General features: G+C 36.2%; 1 protein-coding gene across 6 annotated transcripts in view; it reads right to left on the bottom strand.

Annotated features, from left to right (window-relative positions):
• The window catches only part of MYOM1 (myomesin 1), a 136577-nt gene that overhangs the window by 66578 nt on the left and 45143 nt on the right, over nt 1–24856 (bottom strand). For all 6 annotated transcript variants that reach the window (XR_012032357.1, XM_072828933.1, XM_072828932.1 and 3 more), the window contains exons 9-14: nt 23011–23175; nt 20521–20682; nt 14111–14252; nt 11077–11276; nt 9261–9317; nt 4438–4562 (exon numbers count right to left, since the gene is read on the bottom strand). Coding sequence is in view for 5 of the 6 variants with exons in the window: in XM_072828933.1 (XP_072685034.1) it covers nt 4438–4562; nt 9261–9317; nt 11077–11276; nt 14111–14252; nt 20521–20682; nt 23011–23175 (851 nt within the window). In the remaining variant the exon portion in view is untranslated. The remainder of the gene's footprint in view (nt 1–4437; nt 4563–9260; nt 9318–11076; nt 11277–14110; nt 14253–20520; nt 20683–23010; nt 23176–24856) is intronic.

The following is a 24856-nucleotide window of genomic DNA, read 5'->3' as shown; positions in this document are numbered from 1 at the left end:
TACCTGCTAGGAGTTGAACTGGAGAAGAAATTTGTAGGAAATGGGGCTGAAGCATCTGTAGTCCATAGGATTATCTAAATCAAATATGGCTTTGGATTGTTTGACAAATTTGCTACTTTAATACTGCACTGACTTTATCTACTAAGATCATCCATCTACCTATGAAAGACTTAAACTTATTCAGAAGACAGTGTGGGGTCAGATACTTTTCTAATTCTTAGGGCAGGTAATTAGATTTACTATGCTATATAAAATACTTAAATTTTCATTGTTATAAACTGTTTTATTTTAATGGAATGTCATTTAATGACTTATAATCCCATTAGGTCTGTACTCAAATACAACCTCCTCAAAAAGGCCTTCTTGATCATTCCCTCCCTCCTATCAAAGAATCTAAAAGAGTTCTTTGCTCCTTTCTCATCACTCCCTATCCCTTATTCTCCTTTATTATTTTGTCAAAACACCTGTATTCGAAATTAAGTTATTTATTTGTCATCTCCTCCATTGGAAAGTAAATTTCAATGAAATGAGTACAGGTAATTGTCATGTTCACTGCTATACCCCAGAGCCTAGAATTATATCTGGCACATAATCAAGAATTGTCTTTTTTTTCTGAATAAATGAATTTTTAAAAATTCTGAATGAAGTTAATGAAAGATAAAGATGTTCTTTTTTTCTTCCCTATATTTGAAATAAATGATGGAAAAACTAAATTTAAAGCAATTAAATGTTGGAATTAAAATGATCTAGAGTGACTCTGAAATCCTTGAAGGATAAGGATATGGTGTCTATTTGCACTTTAGTAGAGAATATAGTGAGAAAACTATCATTAGACAGTAATCTTTTTTCCCCACCTATTCGAATTCTCAATTCTGCCCTAAGGTCAGCAGAAGTGATTTTACTTGAGAACCTTTGGAAATTTTCAAGAGACTTTTCCAGAAATCCAAACCTTATGATACAGTGACCAGCTGTCAAGGATGATATGCTGTTGGGACCATAAGAATACTAATATATTGCTTGGCATAAACTTCATTGACTTTGAAATGGGAGGCAATGTGGCATGGTGCAAAGGACCCAGGGGCATCCATTGAGGTCTTAGCTTTGTTCATAACAAGATATGTGACCTTGGGAAAGTCACATGAGTATCCTTTGGTCTCAATTTCATCATTTGTAAAATAGGCAAATGTGACAAGGTAACCTCCAAAGTCCTTTGTAGAATCTTTCATGATGGTGTCATTGTGTGTGGGAGGGTAGAGAGAATAAATTGCCCCTAAACAGTGAATCTGCGGCTAACTGGGGGATAAAATTTTCCCAGACATTTAATCTTTTAGTTTATGGCTTTGATTCATTTTGACACATCTCCCCTGGGGAACATATAACAATTATCAGTCATTTATACTTTCATAGTAAAAATAATAGCTGCCTTTCACTCTACTAAAAGCTTTATGCCATTGTAACTCTTTAATCCTCTCAACTATGCTCTGAATTAAGTACTGTGGGGGTAGCACTGTGATTATCCAAGTTTTTCCAGAGGAGAAGACAGGCTTGGGAAGATTGAAAGGCAATGATGTGTATTAACTGGATACAGGAGATGAAAACTGAGCCAGATTGCCTTGGTTCAAATCCTAGCTCTGTCTCTTACTAACTGTGTGACCTGAGCAAATTATATGCCCCACTGATGCGTGAATTTCCTCTTCTGCAAAATAGGTGTGATGAAAATAAGAGTATTTCCCTCATAGAGTTGCTGTGAGAATTAAGTGGGTGCACATGTGCAGAGTGCTTAGAGCAGTGCCTGGTCCTTGGTAAACATTGGCTCTTTTCATTCCTGCTTGCAGAAAGAGAGCTATCAAGTGATACAATCCTTGCTTCTGACAGGACCAGATTTTTGATAGGGGAAGACATAAGATATCTGAAAAAACTGAGGCTGAAAAGAACTCAGTAGGATAGGAAGGCTGGGAGCACTGGAGACCAATTTATCCAATTCTCTTGCTATTAAACCTCTCAATATCAACCATTTCAGGGCTCACAGACATAGTGTAACTGGGTATAAGCTGTAGCTATGACAGGTGAGTTTGTGCTTTATGAAGATGCAAATTCTGGTAAAAAGTTCTGTAAAGAAGTGCAAGCTCAGAGGTAACTGAAGAAGCAGCACTCCCTGGGCGTGAACATTCTATGGATGAAAATGTGCTGCAGGACGAGAGCACGTGAAACATTGCCCTTTAGAAAGGTTAACATGTTAGAAGTGGCTCATCAGAAATAACTTGAGACTCAACTGAGTAGAACGGTATGAGGATTGGATAGTTCTTCTGTAAATGTGCCCTAGGTCTCTGGACATGTTCTCCTCCCCCAATATGTCAACATCCTGGGCCTTTTGTATATGTCAGTGGTGCCTATATGGGCCTCTCCATTCACACTGCACTCATAAATGTTCCCTCTGTTTTATATTAATAGGTTTGCTAGTGGGAGAACACTTACATTTTTAATCACAGACTCATATGTATTTAGGTCTAGGGGAGTTATAGATTTTCCTGGAGAAATTAGAGTTTATGTGACCAGAGGAAATGTTCAACAAAAGCCAAAGTTGACTCATCTGAAGAAAATGCCTCAGTATTATGTTGTAACTATGTTATTATTACAGAAAAGATGGTAATTACTGTCACAGAGCTTATTCAGAACTCTTTTCCTGTGGAACATTTCAAAAAGATTCAGTGAAGGGTATGTATTAAGCACACTAGGAAATAAATATTTTCCACTCTAGTCTTGTCCTCTATTAAAAAAAAAGAAAAAAATTTAAGTCTGAAATAATGTTTAAGTTATATTTAATTTGAAGCTAATATCTAGAAAATATACAAATTTATAACAATAAAAACTTTTAATATTATTTTGGTAAAATCAGGCTCTTTTGAAAGATGTCCATATTGCATATTAAAGAGATAATCCATTTTATTGTACCAATTTGCTAAGGATAAGGAGAAGTGAGGGATGTTCCTCAAAGACATGAGCTAAATGTCTTTATCAAGGAAATAAATTAAAAAATTTATTAATTAAAGTTGGAAAACCACAGACCCTAGTATTTTTAATGCTAGTATAATTTTCTCTGATGATCTGAAATAACTAAAAGGCCATAAGATATCTGAATATTACTTTTATGTTGTCATCTAATTTTCAGATGCTTGGAGGTACCTATATATCTATGATATCTAGGTAATCTCATAATAATTGTCAGGGAAGGTGACCTAATAGATGTTCTGATATTGAATGATCAGAATAGCTTTAAGGATGAAAGAGAAAAGTTCTTAGGAAAGCTAACTAAGCTACATAACATTTTTGCCAAATAAAGACATTTTCTATAATTTTGCTATGAAAGTAAAATGTAAATGATAACTTATCATATTATCACAAAATTTTATAAAAATAAAATACACAAAAAAGTACAGCCAATTGTTTCATTCACTGTTCTTAAAAAAATGGTTCATGCCTGCCAATAAAACATAAACATTCTTACCTATAATTTAAAATAAACTTACTTTTGATTCATTTTTTTCAATTACATCTTAATCAAAACTTTCTTAACAAATGGACTTTGAACCTCATTTTAAGCAAATTCTCTTTAAATGCCCTTTTCCTGTGGCAATTATGCCTTGCCTAGCAGGTTGTTCCTCCTCAGTATCTGAACTTGCAACTAGGCACTTCCCCCAAATAATGTCCTGTGCAAAACTTGGCTCTTCTACATTTTCTGGGCAGAAACACTTACTACAACTGCACTCAAAGATGGGTATGTGATAAATTCATATGCAATTATCATCATTCCACCTATTTTACACCTTCATTGTATGCTGCCCTAACATAATTATAACAAAATTGTAAGATATTTGAAGGAAAGAACTAGCCAGTATCTCATGCTGTTTTCTGATTCCTGACCCCACCCTACTATCTGCACTTAGAGTAGTACTAGCTGAGTGCAAGGCAGCATGTAAGGACTTTCTCTCTTCAACTCTCTAGCTATTTGACAGTACTCTGAAAGTACTGTAATTTTTATTCCTCTGGCTCATCTACCCTCATCAGTATTCATTTTTCACTGTGGAAAACAAGTTGTAGAGAGATGAAAAGCCATTACTAGAGCAAGGAAGACAGAGAAAGTGTCTAGAAAACAGTGCTATATGAACAATCTACAGTTTCAGGAACATTTCTCTTCTTAAAAAGGTTGTAATTTAGGGTCTGTGGACCTCTTAGGAGTCTATGGGTGAGCTCCAGGGATCCATAAACCCCTGAACTTTCAGATAAAGTTCTGTATAATATACATTTTTTTGTGAAGACTGTTCGTAGTTTATAAGGAAGGGTTTAAAGAATACAGGACACAATGGAAATTTAATCTCTATTTCTTTAAAGAAATCTTTAGGAAAAGACAGGGTAATAATGTTGATCCCAGAGTCTTACTTTTTCCACAAAGTACAGAATGCCCTCATGGCCACGTTGGCGAGGGGGCTTCCAACTGAGCACCACATAGCTCCGGGTGGCCTCTGTGACAGAGAGGTCTGTGGGTGGCCCAGGAACAATACCCTCTGAAAAACAAGGAAAAGTGAAAAGCACACACTCTGGGAAGCCAAGCATATGCCAAGAGTCATAGATGCTTCTCTCCTACTGGAGGAAGATTAATTACTGCTCCACAGTATAAAGAAGTACCTCATCTCTGAAATTCTTCCTAAAACATTCATTCATTCATTCAAAGCCACAATTTTACTTTCTTTGCTTGACAATTTTGATTTTCTTACTGGTCCTAAAAAACAGTAATGACATAAGTTATATTTTCTGTACATCCTATATCAGCTTTTTATAGAATATCTTTTCAAGGGTGTTTGGATAGCAAACAAACTTGGAATACAATGACAGTATATTCTCTAGGGCAGAAACTTGACTTGTTTTCTGATCAGCATAATAAAGATAATGTCCTTCTCTAGAGAAAGCTTGGGTTGATTTGTTAGCAGCCTCCTTATAATTACAAGGTTTGTCAGACGTAACATACATCTACTGTGTGTACAGCATCTATCTGTGCTGCTCCATATCACCCTGTGGAACTTGGCAGGGGGACAATGCAAAGGAAAGTAATGAGAACATGAAGCTCATGCCATCTAACTGTGCTGTGAGTTATAGAATCCTTTGTCTCTGACCTGGAAATCTTTTATCTTTTGCCAGCATCTATGAAACTGTGGTATGAAACATATTGGTTTGTAAATAAGGTAACATTTTATATCCTCCACAGTTCCTGACATTAGATTGACCCTTCCACATCAAATAACTAAAATACCAAGCAAAATACATGAAACAACTGTTAACAGACATTGGATATTAGCTGGCTTAGGACAATGATTCCCAAAAGAAGAGAAACAAATTAGGTGAACTCTACCATTGTCCTAGCATATTGTCTGGAGATAATTTCAAGACAGCAGCTCAGGAAGAGGAATCCAGGTAGAGCCTGGCAATATCCCCAGGTTGAGGAGAAGAAGCTGGAATTCTAGGAAGGGCAAGGTAACTATGGATAGAGTCACAAGGATGAATACTGGAGGAAAGAGCTGCACAGAAAGGTAGGCTTCAGAGACCTTCAGAGGGTCCCTCTGGAGTGTTCATCTGAGTATCAATTAGCAATCAATATGAGGGAACCACTTAGGCTGCAGAAAACTCACACAAGAGAATTGGGAGAGAACAATCTTCAAAGCTCTCATAGGGCCTGGGAGAGTCCATATTCCCATGAATCAGAGTGAAAATCTCCTAAAATTCACAGGCATCTAGTGGAGTGCTACTCAGAAGGATATTGTCTCTGTAGTATGGCCAAATTATCCCTAGACTAAAGTCTGTTCTGATTTCACTTAACAAAAGCAAGCCTTGAAAGGTCAAATCGTTTCCCCAGAACAAAGCTGGAGAGCTTTTATAAAAATACAATAATATCCAGCACCAAACAATGTAAATTAAAAATGTCCGGCATCTTGTGAAAAGTTATTAAATATACAAAGGAGCAAGAAAATACAACCTTTTCTGAAGGAAAAAAAAATCAATCAATGAAAACAAAACTAAAAACGTCACAGATTATAGAATTAGCCAATAAGTATATAAAAAGTTATAAAAATATTCTGTATGTTCAAGAGGGTAAAATTAAATATGTTAATTAAAGACATGGAAAACATAAAATAATATAAATTGTTCTCAACTTCTACAGATAGAAATTACAAAGTTTGAAAACAAAACAAAACAAAACCCATACACTGGAATTCACAGTAAGTTAGACACTGAAGAAGAAAAGGATAGTAAAATTATGACACAGACATAGGAAGTGTCTGAAATAAAACACAGAAAGCAAAAAGACTGAAATGGAAAAGGAACACAGCATCAGTGACTTGTGGTTTCAAGTGGCATGTAATTGGAGCTCCTGAAGCAGAGAAGAGCAGAGATACAGGAAAAGAAAAATGTTTAAAGAAATAATGGTGAAATATTTTCCAAAGCTGATAAAAATTAAAAACTCACAGATCCAAGGAACTTGTATACCCCAAACACAGACACATGAAGGAAACAACACAAATGCATATCACAAACAAATTTCTCAATCCAGTGATAAAGATAATCTATTAAAACAGGTAAAGAGAAAAAGACATGTACTGAGGGACAAAAATAAGAATAACAATAGTCATTCTTACAGTGCAGATCTGCACTACAATGGACCATCCTTTCTAAAGTATTGAAATCTAGAATTCTATAACCAATGAAGATATATATTTCAGAAATGAAGATGAAATAGTGACTGTTTTAGACATACAAAAAATAAAATAATTCATAACCAGCAGGCCTGCACTACAAGAAATAGCAAAGAAAATGCCTCAGGTACAAAGAAAATGATATCAGATGGGAATCCAGATCCACACAAAGAAAGAAAGAATAGAAACGATAAAAATGTGAGTGAATATTGAAAAGTTTTTTCTTACCTTTAAATTTCTTTTTTGTTTGTTTTTTTTAATTTCTTTGAAAAATAAGTGACTATTTGACCCAAAATAATAACACTGTATTGTGCAATTTATGATATATATGCAAATAAAATCCATGCAATAGCAGCACCAAGGCTTGAAAGGGGAAATGGAATAACACTGTTTTAAGTTCTTACACTATATATGAAGTAGTATAATATTACTTGAAAAAGGTTGTGATACGATGTCTATTAAAATTCCAAACTACCATAATACAAAGAATTATAGCTAATAAGATAGCATAGCTAAAAATGGAATAATAAAAAAAATTTCAATTCAAAAGAAAGTTAAAAAAAAAGAAGGGAAACAGATGGAATAGATAGAAAAATAGCAAGATCATAGATTTAAATCCAACTCTATCAATAATCACACAAAATATAAATTCTTCAACCACTCCAATAAAAAGGCAATGATTACCCAACTGGATAAAAAAAATCAAGACCCAACTACATGCTGCCTACAAGAAATGCAATTTAAAGACACACATACATCAAAAGTAAAAGAATGGAAATCATATGTCATGCTAACATTAATAAAAGAAAAAAAACTGGAATGATTATAATAGTATCAGATAAAGCAGATTTCTAAGCAAAAAACATTATCATGGATAAAGAGTGTCACTTTATAATAACAGAGAAGTCAATTCATAAGAAGATAAAATAATTAAAACGCTACTACATGTAATAAAAAGCCTCAAACAATATGAAGCAAAATCTGGTAGAACTGCAAGAAGAAAAAATAAATCTACTATTTGGTCAGAGATTTCATCATTCCTCTATCAATTGATAGAACAAGTAGATAGAAAATTATTAAGGATATAAAACACGCAGTTAAAATCGCAGTAGGTTTTTTATTGAAATTAATAAGCTGATGTTAAAATTTATGTGGAAATGCAAAGACAGAATAGTCGAAACAACTTTGGAGAAAAACAATTGAGGACTAATACTACCTAATTTCAAAACTATGAAGATTTTTTTTAAATTTTGTTTGTTTCTTTACTTATTTAAAACTATGAAGCTTTTAAAACCAACAGCAACAACAACCTAAAGGTATAGTAATCTAGATAGTGTAGTTGGTGTAGAGAAAATAAAATTGACCAATAGAGATTCTAGAAATAGACACACAAATATGCAATTGATTTTGATGATAGTGCCAAGGCAATTTAATGGGAAAAGGATAATCTTTTGAACAGATTGCTGAAACAATTGGATAGCCATATGTAAAATTATCATGATAATAATGATGACAACTTAGACCATTACTTCACAAAATATAGAAAAAAATAATAATTAAAAATGGAGCATAGATTGAAATCTAAGAGTTAATGCTGTAACATTTCTAGAAAAAAAACAGGAAAAATATCTAAGTAAACTTGATTTGGCAAAGATTCAAATATGATGCAGAAATGGCAATATGCACATAAAAAGACAGCCAACAGTATTAGGGAAATACAAAGTAAGATCACTACACTCACTATGAAATACCACTACTGGTGACAATGTGGAGGAACTGGAACTCTCATACTCCTAATGGGAATGTAAAATGGTACAAACATCTTGGAAACAGTTGACAGTTTCTTTAGAAATTAAACATACACCAAAAAAATTTAAACATACACCTATCATATGACCTATCTGTCCAACTCTTAGGTATTTATCCAAGAGAAATGAAAGTGTATGTCCATACAAACACTTTAACAAGGATGATCATAGAAGCTTTTGACAGTAAATGGATAAAAAATTGAAGTGAACTGATACATACATCAACATGAATAAATCTCAAAATAATTATGCTGAGTTTAAGAAAACCAGAGGAAAATGAGTATAATTCCATTTATCTAAGAGTGTGGAAAATACAAACTAGAGTGACATAAAGCACATCAGTGATGTCCTGGAGATGGGCAGAGTTAGGAGAAAGGAATTACAAAGAGGCAAGAGGAAATTTTAGGGGTGATGAATATATTCATTATTTTTATCATGGCCGAGAGTTTCACAGGGGTATACACATGTTGAATTTGTCAAATTGTATATTTTATGGATATCAGTTTACTCTATGTCAATTGCACCTCAATAAACCTTGTTTTTAAAAAAGTGATTCTCTGAAAGTATAAGTTACTTTATGATCTCCAAATATTTCAGAATGTTCCTTCCAAAACATCTTAAATAATATACACTGTACTCTCCACAAAAAAAGGCAAAACTACATGGCAAAACATTGGCAATAGTATCTGGGAAAAAACTGAGTTTTTACCTGTAGGCTCCTCTTCAGTGACAATGATCTGCCCAGTCCACGGTGCTGAAGGGCGACCTGAACAGAGAGAAATGTAAAGGTCACAAAATTCATAAATGCAGTTCCAACTGCACTCATAAACTGGCCATAATAGTCACAAATGGGTTTGGTACTAGTTTACTTACAATATTTTCCTAATGAATCTTACTGAGCATGTACATGGTGTAAGGTCTTCAAGGAACTCACAATCTGCTAGAGAACAGAGCCCATCTATTCGAAGTCAACATTTCTGAAATTGTACTTTCACAAGTAAGGTAAATCACCTATGTTCATTTACTGCTCAATATAGACCTCTGGAAACATGTACGTTTTCTCATCTCTTTTTATGAGATAACATGTATTTGGGGGAAATGTTTCTGGAACTGCAAGCCCAGTAGTTATGTATCTGCAATAATGAAGCTGAAAGAGAAAATGGGAGCTAATCCTATAGTACAGTTCAATGAAAGCAATTTCTTTCCATTATATTTTGAAAAGCATTATCTACAAAGGAAACCAGTTGAGATCTAGAGTAAGGAAAATGGGTGAGATGGGCAGGAAAAGAGGAAAATCCATTTAAATTCATTTAATTCATTTATTCATTGAAGAAGAAATTCATTTCTGTATTCTCATAAGTAACAGAAAGAGAATGGTTCAACTCCTACGTTAGCAACAAATTTTCGCCATAGTTTGTACAAAAACAGGTGACATGCAGGATAGCCTATTTTTAATGCAAACAAGTCTTATTTTCATTGGAATTTATAAAAGAGGAGTAAATGAAAGTATGAGCTGGAATTAGGAAAAAGGGAGGGAAGTCAGATAGTAAGCAAAAAATAGAGGGCAATCAAAGAACTTGATTAGAAAAAGTCTCCAGAGAAAAGATATTTTACTTAGTTTTTTATGATGCCATACATGTACTTAAGGTAAAGAATAACACTGAGTATGACATAGACCAGTAGTCCTCAACTAGGGTAATTTTGCCACTCAGGGACATTTGGTAATATCTGGAGACAATTTTGATGGTCACAATGGGGGGGAGAAGGAGCGTTATTGATATCTAGTGGATAGAAGCCAGAGATGCTTCTAAACATTCTATAGTTCACAGAACAGCCCCTTACGACAAATAATTAACATCTAAAGTGTCTATAGGGTCAAGTTTGAAAAATCTGGTATGGACTGAAGTGTTGATTTCCAATAATCTTTTAATGTCATTTAATGGTCTCTATTACTGAGGATGCATATGGGTTCCCACAAAACAAACGCAAAGCATAATTCATGTACCATGGTTTTGACACTAAGAATTGGAGTTTAAATATATGAAAAGATTTTTCACTGTCTAATATGGTAACTCAAGTATAAAGATATGTCATAAATGCATTTTTCTTTTGATATAAAGAAACTCATTGTGTTGAAATATTAATGCTCTAATGGGCAAACTCTAAGTTAGGAAATTTACCTTATAATTTTAAGAACTAAAAGAAAAGTATATTTGTGGTGTGCTAATAAAATGAATAAAAATGCTTCCTAGGCTTTTATCATATTTCATTTCAAACAGAATGCCCAGAGCTCTGTTTTACAAAGAAATTTTTTTGAATCAAATTAAAATAAGACAGCCCTTAGTGAAGAGATGAGTCAAAAAAAAAAATATTGTTTTTGTTTTTGGTTGTTTGTCCCCTAGGATTTTCTGATGGATAAAGGATTTCCTATTCTCTTCTCCCTCTAGTGGAAGGGGGAGGAATAACCTTGCAACGAGTTCTAGTGTAGTTACACAAAAAAGAAAAGAAAATTGAAAAATGCTTACTTTTAAGTCTTGCTTTCTCAGCTGGATCCAGAGCAGCCACAGGCTCAGAAACTCTAGATGGTAGACCTATTCCATTTTTATTCACAGCTCGAACTCGAAATATGTAAGAACGACCTTCTATCAACCCAGTGACTGGAAAACGAGCAAACTTTACAGGTGTGTCATTGCATTGAGACCAGCTATCTGTGCCGACCTCACACCTGAGGGAAAGAGAGCGGTCAGCAAGAATATTAAAAGAAGTATGTCTAAATGAATACCTCCAAAGCTGCAAACCCGCCCAAGTGCTTCAGATCTCCCTATAAAATACCTAGCTCAAGTGTGGTTCAATAGTTACTTAATTGCAAGCACTCAATTCCACTGGATTGCAGTACTTCCTCCTGAATAATAAAGAAGCCTCAGATCCCTCCTAAACACACATACTTCCTTTAAACTCCCTAAAAGCAAGCAGCTGAGGGGCCTGGTATGCTAAGCAGGAGAATTTTGGGGAAAAAGACAGAAGCAGCAACAAGTAAGTATATACAGCTTTACACTGGAGAGACTGAAGGGGAGGATTCCCTAAACATCTCCCTGGCTGACATTTTCAATTCCACCACTGGTGACTTCTTTCTTTGTCTTCTTTTTGCACTTTCTTTCAAATATAAAACTACTGGGGGCACCTGTGTGGTTCAGTCAGTTGAGCGGCTGCCTTCAGCTCAGGCTGTGATCCTGGGGTCCTGGGATTGAGCACCGCATCAGGCTCTCTGCTCCAAGGGGAGCCTGCCCCTCCCTCTGCCTCCCATGTCTGTCTCTCATGAATAAATAAAATTTAAAAAAAATAAATAAAAGTTCTTTTTGACAAAGCTAACATCTTAAATATACTTAGGTATACTGTAGTTTGGAAAAAGCTCACTTTTTTTCTTAAGTAATCACTATATCTGATGTGGGGCTCAAACTCATTACCCTGAGATCAAGAGTGACATGCTCTGCTGATTGAGCCAGCCAGGCACCACTGAAAAGAACCCACTCAATGCTCATTACATGCTGTGTGAGTAGAAGGGTAAGGAGAGTATTGTAATATATTTGTTTCTTAACAGATGAAATTGATGAGATGCAGGGAAACTCTCAGGCCTAGCTGGGAGAGATTATGGTCTTGGTACTTTTGATTTCTAACTAGATGCTTTTACAGCAGTTGGGGTGGAGTGGTCACATGCTGGGAGATAAAGATGGCAGCTCATATTATGCTAATGGCCTGGGTTAGGGGCTCAGTGTGTGATTTAATTATCAGCATTAGGATTAAGTAACTCATCCATTTTAATGGGTAGAGCACCAAACTTTTAGTTTATGTCACTTCCCCAACATGGCTCTATGTCTAAAATGTCTAATTCCCAAATAATTTGCATGTAGGAGGGGGTTTCAATGTCAGGGCAAAGGTGGTCAGGGCAAGAGGTTTCTCTTTGTTTCCTCAGTCTCACCCTTCCATTCTTACAGACAATGGACATTTCCTCAACCTTATGTTAAGTGCTATCAAATATGGCTTCAATCCCTGCCTTCTAACCTTAAATCTTGCCTTTGTAGAAATTCTGAAGCTATTATGAGTAGGGTATGGGAGGGAGCTCAGAGGCCTAGGACAATTCTTCAAACTGCCCCTGTCTCCAGAGATTCTCCCTCTCTCCCTATGCAGATGGTCACGGTGACCCAGTGATACTATAGCGTGTTTCCCAACCCTCATGTGGCAGAAAGAAAGGTGGAAAGAAGCTGCTCTGGAGATGTCTACAACTTGTTAGAGCAGAAAGAACACAAGCATATGGCCAGGCTGATATTTGAATTCTAGTTCTGCTACTTACTATGTGACTTTAGGCAACTTAGTGTTTTCTCACCAGCATGTGGCTTTGGGCCAGCTACTGTTTCCTACTCATAATAAGAGTATCTACCTTTCAAACAGTGATTATGGGTAATATATGTGATATATTTAGAACAGTGCCATGCACATAACCAATATTTAATAAATCTTAGTCATAATATGGTTATTTTTAACATGACTAAGCAAAATGTACTTCTGATTGTCCCTGGTCTTAGACTGATTAAGTTTGCAAATCCCTTGAAAATCTGCCAAAGACAATAAGGTAGTCTATAAAAATGAAAAAGAATCTACCTAAAACTTCACAGTTCATCATTACTAAATGACAAAATAGTGTGCAAGTATTTAGTATGTTGTTAAGTGGTATATGATATGTTATAAATATTTCTCTGGTATTGAGCCCAACAGGCATATATTTACTTATTACCACAAATATTAGGTTTAATACACCTTGGTACAAACCTGTTGTACCATGGTGGCACAGATTATTTGTCCCTAGTGGTATCTACAATTAGATTCTATTACTGAAAAATGGAAAGAGAATTGGAGCAACTATTTGAATAGAAACTAAGTCAGATAATAATGTATTTAGGTTGATAGTCTAAATTTGTTGTCTATATTGTCCAAACTCACTGGATAATTAATGTGTAAGACCCAGTTACTATAAATATCAGAGGTTCTAAGTTTTGGAGAATGTAAATAGCAAAAACTTGTAGAAAGAACATAATTTAATACTACTGATAATTGTTATTTCATTGTCTAACTTTAAACCACATCCTATAAGTAAGATATTGCTAGTATTCCTAAAGTATGATTCTTTAAATTACTTAATACTTTAAATTTACTTGACATACTAGGAATGTGGACATTAAATATATTGGACATTAGTTGTTTCTAATAAGCTGGCCTCTATACGGTCTACAAATTCATAGCATTCTTGCCAAATTAGTGACTTGCATTGGTAGTCAAACTGAAAATTATCTTTGGAATTTAGGTCAATAGATAGGGATGTGCATGTGTGTATGTGAGAGAGAGAGAGAGACACACACACACACACACACACACACAGAGACAAAGACAGAGACAGAGAAAGAGGGAGAAGAGACCAGAAAATATTTCATGTAGAAATGGTGGAAGAAATCAAGCATGCATCTTTATGCCCAAATCACTCAAACTGAAACTAGACCAAGTACTAACTTATCAATAAAATATCCCAGGATAGGACTCCCTCCATCCACAGCTGGCTGTTTCCAAGAGATGATGATATAATCTTTGTTGGCATCCAAGGACACAACATCCAAGGGAGAGGCTGGAGCTCCTTCAATCTCTGCATCAGCATCTGTGGAAATACAGAAGGATCCCTTTAACCGTCTCAGACAAGATCCATCACAGTCTGGCAATTCAGGACTTTGTGCACACATTTCTTACCACATCCACAGTGGCTACATCTTTGGCTTAAGTACATCAAGCTTCAATCTTCGAATCTGCCTACCAACCTGACAGTGTGTGCTTTTCATCATCAGTACAAAAAACATTATGTTAGAAAGGGCTCTAAAAAGGACCCACGACCTTACCCTCATGGCCTTTGCCTGCCCAAAATGTTCTAAAGGAAAATAAGTATGGAGATGTCAGGAATCACTATCAAAAACATCTAAGGGGAAGCTGAGCCAGAAAGTCTGTTCTTAAGATATCTTTTGTATAGTGTTACTCAGAAATACGAATTCCTCTGTAGGGGAAAAAATAGCCACTTCTATCACCTTGTGGATGCATCCACAAGAGAATAAAAACCATGAAGCTCTGCCCATCCCTCTGCCAGGCACTCCCTCTTTGGAAGAGAAAGGAAAACATTCACTTTAATCAAATGTTTGTTCCCAGACTGAAGATAGTTGCGAAAGGAACTCTGATGCAATATCCACATCTGAGCCTAGTTGATCCAAGTTTAGGAGAAGTCCAGGATTATACAAGAAAGAGAGGACAGTGATTGTTTATGAAATGGGATCCTCTGACAGTGAGTCTCAGCAGTGTCTTCAGGCACAGCTAGTGAACCAGGGATGTTTTCAGGGGGAGAGCAAGGGGAATGGAAATAATCTGTTAAGAGCCTTTTAAGTGATAGGCAGGGTTCCTGGAGGTGGGGTCCCCATTGCCAATTCCTCCTGACCTCTGGTCAACCTTTTTGTAACCAGAGTTAACAGGAGACAAGGCTGAGACATGTTGGAGCCACTCAGCTCAGGGAAAACACTTCTGTTGACTGAATAAACACTTTCTTTTATAATGAGCTATACTTCTGTAACTCTTATGAATTTCTAAACCATTTGATAATAAGGCAGAGATATTTGTGCATTTCTGAATTTGATAGGTTTGCATTGCCTCTGAAGAGCTCAAGTCACTCTGGTTTTGAATATTCTGTTTCTTGTCCCATGAATCTTCAGGAAAGTGTTTTAGGCAATTTTTCTGGCATAGTGCTGTACAAGAACATGTACAAATCATGGTGCCTAAAAGCAAGGAGAAACATCTTTCCTTTCAAGCTTTGAGAGAACTGGATGGGGGAGAGCCTGCTGATGGTGAAGTTAGAGCAGAGCCAAAAAGGGTTAGAGATGCTGAGGTTAACAGGCCAAAGTGGCAAAGGAGGGGTGTGGAAAGCCGCTCAGATGGGAAGAGACAGATGGTAACCTCCACCCATGTCCTTTTGCTAAACCCATAATGAAACAACCAAGAATCCCTGAGTTGAGAGAGCAGAGTTTAGTTTGCCGAATATCCATTGTATATAAGAAAGCCTGGCAGACAGTAGGCATCTAGGGAGCCATTTTCAGCATATTTATAACGTTGCTTGGATTATGCCATCCTTGGGGTACACTTGATAGTCTTTCAAAAAACAGGTTCCATATAGGAGCTGCTGGAAGCCAAGTCCAAATATTGTGTTATGTTACAACACATCTGTGCTCCTGGCTCTCAGCAACTGCTCTAGAGTGCTTGACCACACAGTGCCCACTTGGTCAGCAGCAACCTTCTCAGCCCGTGCCCTTCCTTCTCCCAACTCTTCAAAAAGCCAAAGTTTTTGTAGGTTTTATTAATTAGGTGAAAGATTAGCCTGCTACTCTTTATATTTTGACTTAGACACAAACTAATAATAAATTTTTCTGAAATGTAAGTAACTCTATTATCTTTATTATAAAAGCAGTGCATGCCTATAAAACATGATAATCAAAATTATATGTTAAAATCCCTTTTAATTCCACAATTCAGAGATAAATACTAACTTATTGGCCTAGATTTTTCTAGATTATTTTTCTGTATGTATGAACTCAAAAGGGATTATTTTTGAAATAAAAATGGGACCAGACTATATAGTTTCATTTTAATATATTTCCATATCAATAAATACAGATATGCATAATTTTTTTCATTGTTGTGTGGTATTCCATCCTTTACATGGGGCATTTATTATACTTTATTTTACAACTCCCATGGGTGGATATCTAGATTTCTTCTAGTTTTTCCCAGTACAAACATTTTTCTCCCCTTTGCCCAGTTAAGTTCCTAGAACTAGAATTGGTAGAAATTTGCACTATTGCTATATAGTAGCATAACATCCTTAGAAAAGTTGAAACCAAAAAAAAAAAAAAAAGAAAAGTTGAAACAATTAACACTTACCAGCAATGTACAGGAGTGCTATTCCCTTCATTCCTTTATCCCAGTGGATTTTTAAAATCCTTTAAATCTTTACAATATGATAGATCAAAATGTTTTATCATTTCAATTTTTGTTTGATTACCAGTGAAAACTTTTTCATATATTTGTCATTTGTAATTGTTTTTCATGACATTTCTATCCTGTCCTTTACCATTTTATCACCTCTCTCCCTCTGTGAGGTGGAGAGGGTGGGAGAGGGAAGAATATATAAAATATAGAAGTCTAGAAGAATACGTAATAAAATAATAAGACTGGAAAGCTTTTTTGTTTTGTTTTCTTTTCTTTTTTTTTTTTTGCTTATTTATATGATCTATTTTTTTTTCACAAAGAACACATATTACCTACGTAATAAAATCCCAGCCAAATATGTACGGTTCTAGAATGCATTTCTGCAGACATACGGTGCTTCATACATTGATTGTTCTGGTTCAGAAGCTATGTTCTAAGCAGTAAAAATATCAGAGCTCTAAAAATGCACTGAAATGGCTTCATGCGGTTCAATGTATACAGTTTTATAAAACACATAAAGTGTCATTTAAAACATGTTGGCAATTACTTGGGTTGCCTGGCTGGCTGAGTTGGTGAAGCATGTGACTCTTGATCTGGGGGTTGCAAGTTTGAGCCCCATGTTGGGTGTAGAGATTACTTAAAAATAAAATATTTGCAAAAAAAAACCCAATATGCTGGCAATTTCTTAAAAAGTTAAACATAAACTTAACATATGACCCAGCAATTCCACTTGTAGGTCTCTACACAAGAGAAATAAAAACATACATCCGTGAATATGAACACAAATGTTCATAGCAACATTAGTCATCATAGCCAAAGAGTGGAAACAATCCAACTATCCAACTGGTGAATGGATGGACAAAATGAAGTATATTCATACATCACAATACTCAGCAATAAAAAGGAACAAACTGATAATATGTGTTATAACACAAATGAACCTCAAAACATACATTTTAATGAAGGAAGATAGATGTAAAAGTCCAAATACTATAACCAGAAATTGTCCAGAGATGGCCAACAGAAACACAATGTATGTTAGTGGTTGCCTACAGGCTAGTCTGAGGATTACAGTGGGGAATGGGCCAAGAAATCTCTTGGGGGTGATGGAAATATTCTAAAACTGGACTGTACATGATGTTGCACACTCTGTAAATGTTCTAAAAGCACTATCCACTCAACATCGGTGAATCTTGTGGTTTAGCAAGTATAACTTTAAAAAGTTTTTTAAAAAGAATCTAAAATATATCATTTAAAATAAACTTACAAGTGAAATATTTTTCTAATGGTTCTTAAGCTCACAAAACAATTATTGAAATTTGTCTTTCCAATTTTGTCTTTCCCATTTATCTTCTCAATTCTCTCATACCAACATCTGGTAAATTTTAGAGTCTTTCCATTTCCTTATTTTGTGGATTTGAAAACTAGTGTAAGTTTAAATTTCAAATTTCAATGCCTTCTCCCTGTCTACAGTTAGTATATGGGAAGCCTGGCCTACTGGTGGAGAGCCACAATTCTGGATACAGGCGCTGAGAAATGTTACTGAGAAAACCCTAGACTGTGTCAAAGTTCCCAGAAAAAGTCCACAAAAGAATCACCATGACATAATTGTGGGATTTTTTCTTGAGTCGCTAGAGACACTGTCCAGTTTAGGTAAGACAACTGAGAGCAGAGGCAAAGGCTTTGCTTATTCAGTCCTTATTTAGTCAGGTTTATCCAGATGGTTTGTCTAAACAAACTTACTTGCTGATGAGTTTCAGTGTGTCCATCTTTGTGAAGATTTTTCCAGAGCCTAGCACCTCTCTTCCCTCAGTGATATTTTCCCACAATACTTTTGTGCAGGAGAAAATCTGATACATTTTCAGAAGATGTAGATATTCACGTGTCTTTATCAGTTGTTGTTCTGGGGCAGAGTTCAAAAATTGTACTGTTCACTGTGGGTGTATGTAGACTGCTAACTGTCACCAGTATCCGTGTTTCTTGTTTCCTTTTAGTACTAGAAGCCCCAGCTTTAGCAGGCAACATGACTGCCCAACTGGACACGTAACACCCTAGCTTCCCTCACTGTGAGATAAGTGCGTGTGGCTAAGTGTTCACCATGCAGAAGTGATGTATACAACTCCGCATCTTTCCCTCCAGTTCCTTTCTCTCCTCTTCCCATGGGCTGGGATGGGAACATGGGAGAGAACCATGGGGCCAGTGGAATAACATTGTAGATGGGACCTGGGACTCTGAACTACACCCCTATTTCTGCATTGATAGACATAGGAGAGAAATAAAAACTGTTTTGTTTCATTTCAGGAGCTTAGCCTATACCCTAATTAAAATCCTGGGGGAGGCATCTGAAGACCTATATCCTCGGTCTACTTCTTTTAACTAACTGTGAAGCTTTATTTTTCTGAACCTCAGTTTCTGCATCTTAAAATTAAAGGGTTGGACCAGAATGGGAATCCCAACTTTTCTGTGCTATAGACTCCGTTGGCCAACTGACAAAGAAAGTCTAGAGGCCCCTTCTCGGAATAATGCTTTCAAACGCGTGAAATAAAATACATGAGATTGCCAAAGAAACTAAAGATATCAAAATACAATTCTAATCTTAGACCCTTTGGGAGTCTGTGGATCCCAGTTAAGGACACCTGACCTCTAAAGTTCCATTTTGATAAAAATTCCTATGAGTTTATGATTCTATTTAGTGCACAAGAGATTTTTTAAAATTAGTAACTCTCCTGTATTGCTTATATTTTAGTTTTCTGTATATTATGATGTCTTGTCACTTTAAGAACCTTTCTGACTGGGGAGACACTGTCCCTCCCAGGGCTAGCTAATTCTTGGAGATAGCAAAGGCTCAGCCAGGAGCATGACTTTGATATGAAAATTGACCAATCCAGAGCCACACCTCCTCTATCTGGCCTGTGCACCCCAGGAGGCAATATTCCCTTGCCTTAATCATCCCAGGGCCAGGTAGCAGGCCCTATAGCTTAGAGTCCACCAAAATTATTCAAACTAGCCCATCCTAAACTGTTTATCTGGAACTACCTTGCCTTTCCCACAAATTTCAATAAAAGCCATGGCCTAAGCTCTCCCCTCCCTCTTGCCCCTTCTGCCTCCTGACCAACTGGACCTATGCTGATATTTCCTCATGTGGCCCTGTGTGGTGTGCTGTACCTCCTTGTCTCTAAAACCTGTGAGTGTAATAAACTTTGTCTTCCTGAGCCTCTCCTGTGTCTCCTCTTGTGGCCACACCTGACTAACCATCACAGAAGAGAACACAGAGCACTGCCTCTATAGCTTGAAAGTGTCAGTGGTCTTCCAAATGTGCTGGTATCCCATGTAGCAATAACATTCCCACCCTATACATCCAATCCATTCAAGATACAGCTGAAGAAAGATAGACTCCTAAAACACACTTAAACGGCTTGCCTTAAGGAGTAGGTTGCAGCACTTTGTTTCCCCGATCATTAAAGGTGAAACTATAAAGAAGGGGTCTGCAGTGAAATAATAAATTTGCTTCCTGAAATAGAAATCAAAAAGTCCCCCAGTTGCACATCACTTTTTTATTGCAGCTTCCATAAACTGAAATGGCTTCTTGTATTGTTAGGGTGTAGTGTCTCTACTCAAACACCTGTAGAGAGCTGCCCTGGTGATCCCTGAAGATAAGGAAGGTACTGATAAGGAAGGTACTAAGTGATAGTAACACAGTCCAGAAACTCATTACCTTTGGGTTGGTGCCTTTGGGTTAACCTTTTTATACTAGGTAGAATTTTACTGGAAGTTAATAACCCTATGCCATGTATTCTGGAAGAATTTTCAAATGTTCTTTCATCATTATGAAAACCGTGTTTGAATAACTTGATTTGGCCTCGGTGTTTTAAACATTCTTAGGTATTCTGTTTTTTGATAGGTCTTACCTCGGACAAAGACATAGGCGCTATATTGTTCATAATAGTCTCCCATTCGTACGCGGATTGTGTAGAGGCCTTCATCTTCTTTGTTGAGATGAGAAAATGTCAGTGTGGCTCGATCTCCGCTCCAATGTGTTTGCACCCATTTGGATGGAGAAACAGGTGCTCCTAGAAATTTTTTTAAAAAGTAAGAAAATTAACTGAATTTTCCCCCCATTGCTCCTTTCTTTTTCCACCCATCTTCCCTCCTTCCTTCTCTCTGCCTTTTCTTCTTAGTCTTTGTTTTTTTAAAGATTTTATTTATTTATCCATGAGAGGCACACAGAGAGAGAGGCAGAGACGCAGGCAGAGGGAGAAGCAGGCTCCATGCAGGGAGCCCGATGCGGGACTCAATCCTGGGACCCCACCCCAGATCAGGCCCTGAGCCAAAGGCAGACGCTCAACCACTGAGCCACCCAGGTGCCCCTCTCTGCCTCTTCTTCTATATTGAAAACTATTTGACTGTTAGTGGAAGTCTCTAGGCTTTGAGTCATCCTGCCATGCTTACATTGGTAAAAAATACTATATCAAAAGTGATGGGACCAAGGTCAGATACATAATCTGCAGAGTCCAGGGCAAAATGAAATTGCAAAGCTCCTGTTCAAAAAGCAGAGAAAAAAAATACAATTACAGGTACTAAAGTATAAGGCTTTTTCCTCTAAAAATATTTTACTACATATAAAATATGATTGGGGTAACACGAATTACAAAAAAATAATATTTTCAGGCCATAATCTTATATACCAAAACAATTTTTTATTAATGTAATATCTTGATGGATAATAAGATATTTCTGGCTTGCTTTTCTGCAAATTCGGTTATTAGGTCATCAGATTTTGGCAACTTCATTTTAAGTCGATATAATTGAGGGGCACCTGGATGGCTCCATCGGCTGAGTGGCCAATTCACAATTTCTGCTCAGGTCATGATCTCAGGGTCATGAAATTGAGCCCCACAACGGGCTCTGCACTCAGGCAGAGCCTGCTTGTCCCTCTCCCTCTCCCTCAGCACCTCCCCCCCACCTCCCCTCAAATACATGTCTTAAAAAAAAAAAAGTAACCTCAGTCACTCTTTGCAAATACAAGACCAGAAATGAGTTGAAAATTTTTAATTTTGAGAAGGATCTTTCTGCTGATGCAACTGTTACTGCGACTGTTAAGATATTTCATAGTTATAATATTATATAGTTAAATTCTTATAAAATTAACGTTGGGTTAACCTTCTGATAGATTATTTAAAAATATAAATTTTAGTACTCTAAAGCTAATGATTCTTAAGGAACAAACTTTCTAAAAAACTATGACTCCATATAGAACAGTTTCACATAAGTCTGAATTCAATTTTAAATGTAATTTTACATAATAATATTTTGATATTTTTCCTAGCATGTTCTGTGACTTATGGAAGTTATACAAGAGACTGAAAATGATATACTGATATGATATAATCCAAATGTCTGTTTATGCATTCTATCACTGTATCTTCAATTACAAGGAAAAATTGATTTTAAAACTATCTCCCTTATTATTGCTTCATCCACAGTTTCATATGAAAATAGTGTTCTTTTTCATTGAATGCGACGATCTTTAAGCTTAATTTATATTTTTAAGCCTCTGAATATCTGCTGTGCAATAATAGCAGTTTTCAAAACCTGGGATTCTAAACTCTGAAGAATTCCAACAACTGCCTCATATGCTTTACTGCAATGTCTATATACATGCTTTTATTTTGTAATATTTTATTGACAAAGTTTACCACCTGGTTGCCAGTAGTTCCTGTCTAGATGCTCAGGTTAGTATTTAGTATTTGTGCAGATCCCATAGAAATGAGTTCTGGGGAAGGAGGGGCAGGCTGGCAAGCTCTGACTATAGATTCCCATGCTGCTCCCACATGGAGCCCCTCCTCTTCCTAGAGCCATGTTCACCATCCACAGTGCTGCTGCCATTACTGGCTTCAGTCTGGCCCCAGATGCTCCAGAGTGCAGCAGGCGCCTGTGTGCACAACTGAAGTTGAGGCCAACTGCTTGTTGAGCTTGTCGCTCCTTGCCCATCATGCCCAGGGGTCAAGGGGTAGGCTCCATAGTCCCACTGGACTTCAGTGGATTTCCCTTAATTTTACTAAATAAAATTAACTTATAAAATGAATATGTAAGTAATTTACAAAAATGCATTTTGTAATCTTTTCCACAGAATACTTGGTGACAAGAAATGAAAACCTCCACAAATATATTGTGAAAGTTCTGCTACTTTGATGTATGTACAAAAATTTTTTCTCTTTTTTTTTTTTTTAACAAAAACTTTTTCAACATCCAGTAGGTTATGCCTTCTAATATCCAAATTCTGCCAGTTTTGATAAATAGGTCTGCAGTCTTAGGGACACTCATATTCTGGTGCCAGCCCCAGAATAAGCACCTTCTGTGAATAAGAACCTAAGTGAGAATTCATCATGAAGGCTCACCATTTCTGTACCACTGGATCTCTGGCTGGAAATGCTTGATTTCAGGAGTGATAACTACACGGCAGCCTAGACTCATTGTCTCGCCCTCTCTTCCAAAAGACACATCAAACTTGTCATCGAAGTGGATCTCAAACTTGGATGCATAACCATAAGGGGTCACCGCAACTGGGTACAACAAAAACAAGCATCAGAGCATCAGTAATTTGTTTTTTCTCATCAAAGAGACACTAGCATTGTAATAAGCAGTCACAACAAACACTGATCAAATGAATTATCTTGGCAAAAATTAAGTCTTGTAAAGAAGTACATAGCATATTCCCATATATTATGATGTGAAATGGAAATTCTTGCTTCATTGGTCAGATATGCTCAATGTTTATTTTTATTATAGCAATGAATAGAATTTAAAGGTCAGGCTTAATACTTTAAATAGAATGTAAATGAATATCACATTTAGCTTAGACTTAAATACTTAGCACAATATGTGCACTTTTTAGGTTCCTAGTTTATTTAAAACTCAACTGCTGTGACAAGAAATGAGAACCTCCACAAATATATTATGAAATATTATATTTCAGACAAATAGCCATATCAATTACTCATAAAAATAGAGTTTTCTGACTTATAGGAAAAAGTTATTGCTTCAGTGGCTTTAATAATCTGAGTAAGAAAAAAAATTATAAGAAATGTCAAACTGAAAATGTGTGACTATAACAAATATTTTTCTTAGAAATATCTTGCTTATAAATTGAGTAAATACCTGCATCACAAACCTTCCCTGGTTATTTTCTCTTTCCTCAAGAGAAAAGAGTTTGGGAAAATAATGATTAAGTTAATGGGTTATCATTCCATGTACTTGAATTTGACATGTCATCTAATCCTTGCAAAAACCCCATAGCACAGATATTTTTTTCCTCTCTTTCAGATGAGAGTGTAGAAGTTCACAAAAAATAATACACAGTTAATGTCCAGGTTTCAAAAAGCATTACACATGAAATTGATATTCAAACCCATAGATGCCTGACTCTAAAATTTAGGCCTTTTCTCTCATATTTCATCTCTCTTCCTAACACTTCTTAGAATTAATTTGAAAATGCAAGCTAAAATTTATTGAGTTCAACCTGTGCCAACTATTGTTCCAAGTGCTAACTATCTATTAACTCAAACCTCAAAATAGCTCTCTCAGGTTAAGTTCCATTATCATCTCTGTGTTACAGATGAGGAAACAGAAGCATAGGGAGGCTAAAAACTGCCCACAATGACCCTACAGAGCCAGGATTTACACTGGCAGGCTGTTTCCAGAACCTGTGCTCTCAAGCAATACAAGATATTGCCTTGAATTTGTGTTTTCTCAGACATCCACTAATAGTGAAACAACTCTCTGAGGCAAAGGTTCCATCTGCCCCACTTCTATATAATGATGTCCCACTGAGATCAAAAGTGAAATAACTCGATCAGACCTTGCTGTCTGGGAAGCTAGGCTAGCTCCAAAGCTGCCTTAGAGAGTAAAGATAAGGATTACAAAATAGAGATAAGGGTTAGGTGGGGTTTGGCAAAACTATGAGCCAGATCTGGACTGCCTCTTGCTTTGTACCATGAGAAATAATTTTTCAATTTTTTAATGGCTGAGATAAAATCAAAAGAAGAATATTTTGTGACATGTGCAAAGTCATAGGAAACTTCAATGTTCATAAATAAGGTTTTGCTGGAATACATCCATGCTAATTTATTTACCTACTGTCTACGGTGACTATTATGTTGCAGTAGTGGAGTTGAGTAGTTGTGAGAAAGACTATCTGGCCCACAGTCTAAAGTATTTACAATTTACAAATTATAGTTTACAAAT

Source organism: Canis lupus, chromosome 6, assembly GCF_048164855.1.
Source record: "Canis lupus baileyi chromosome 6, mCanLup2.hap1, whole genome shotgun sequence".
Taxonomy (NCBI): Eukaryota; Metazoa; Chordata; class Mammalia; order Carnivora; family Canidae; genus Canis; species Canis lupus.
Note: the sequence above shows the minus strand (reverse complement) of the source record. Positions and strands in the feature narration are given on the sequence as shown.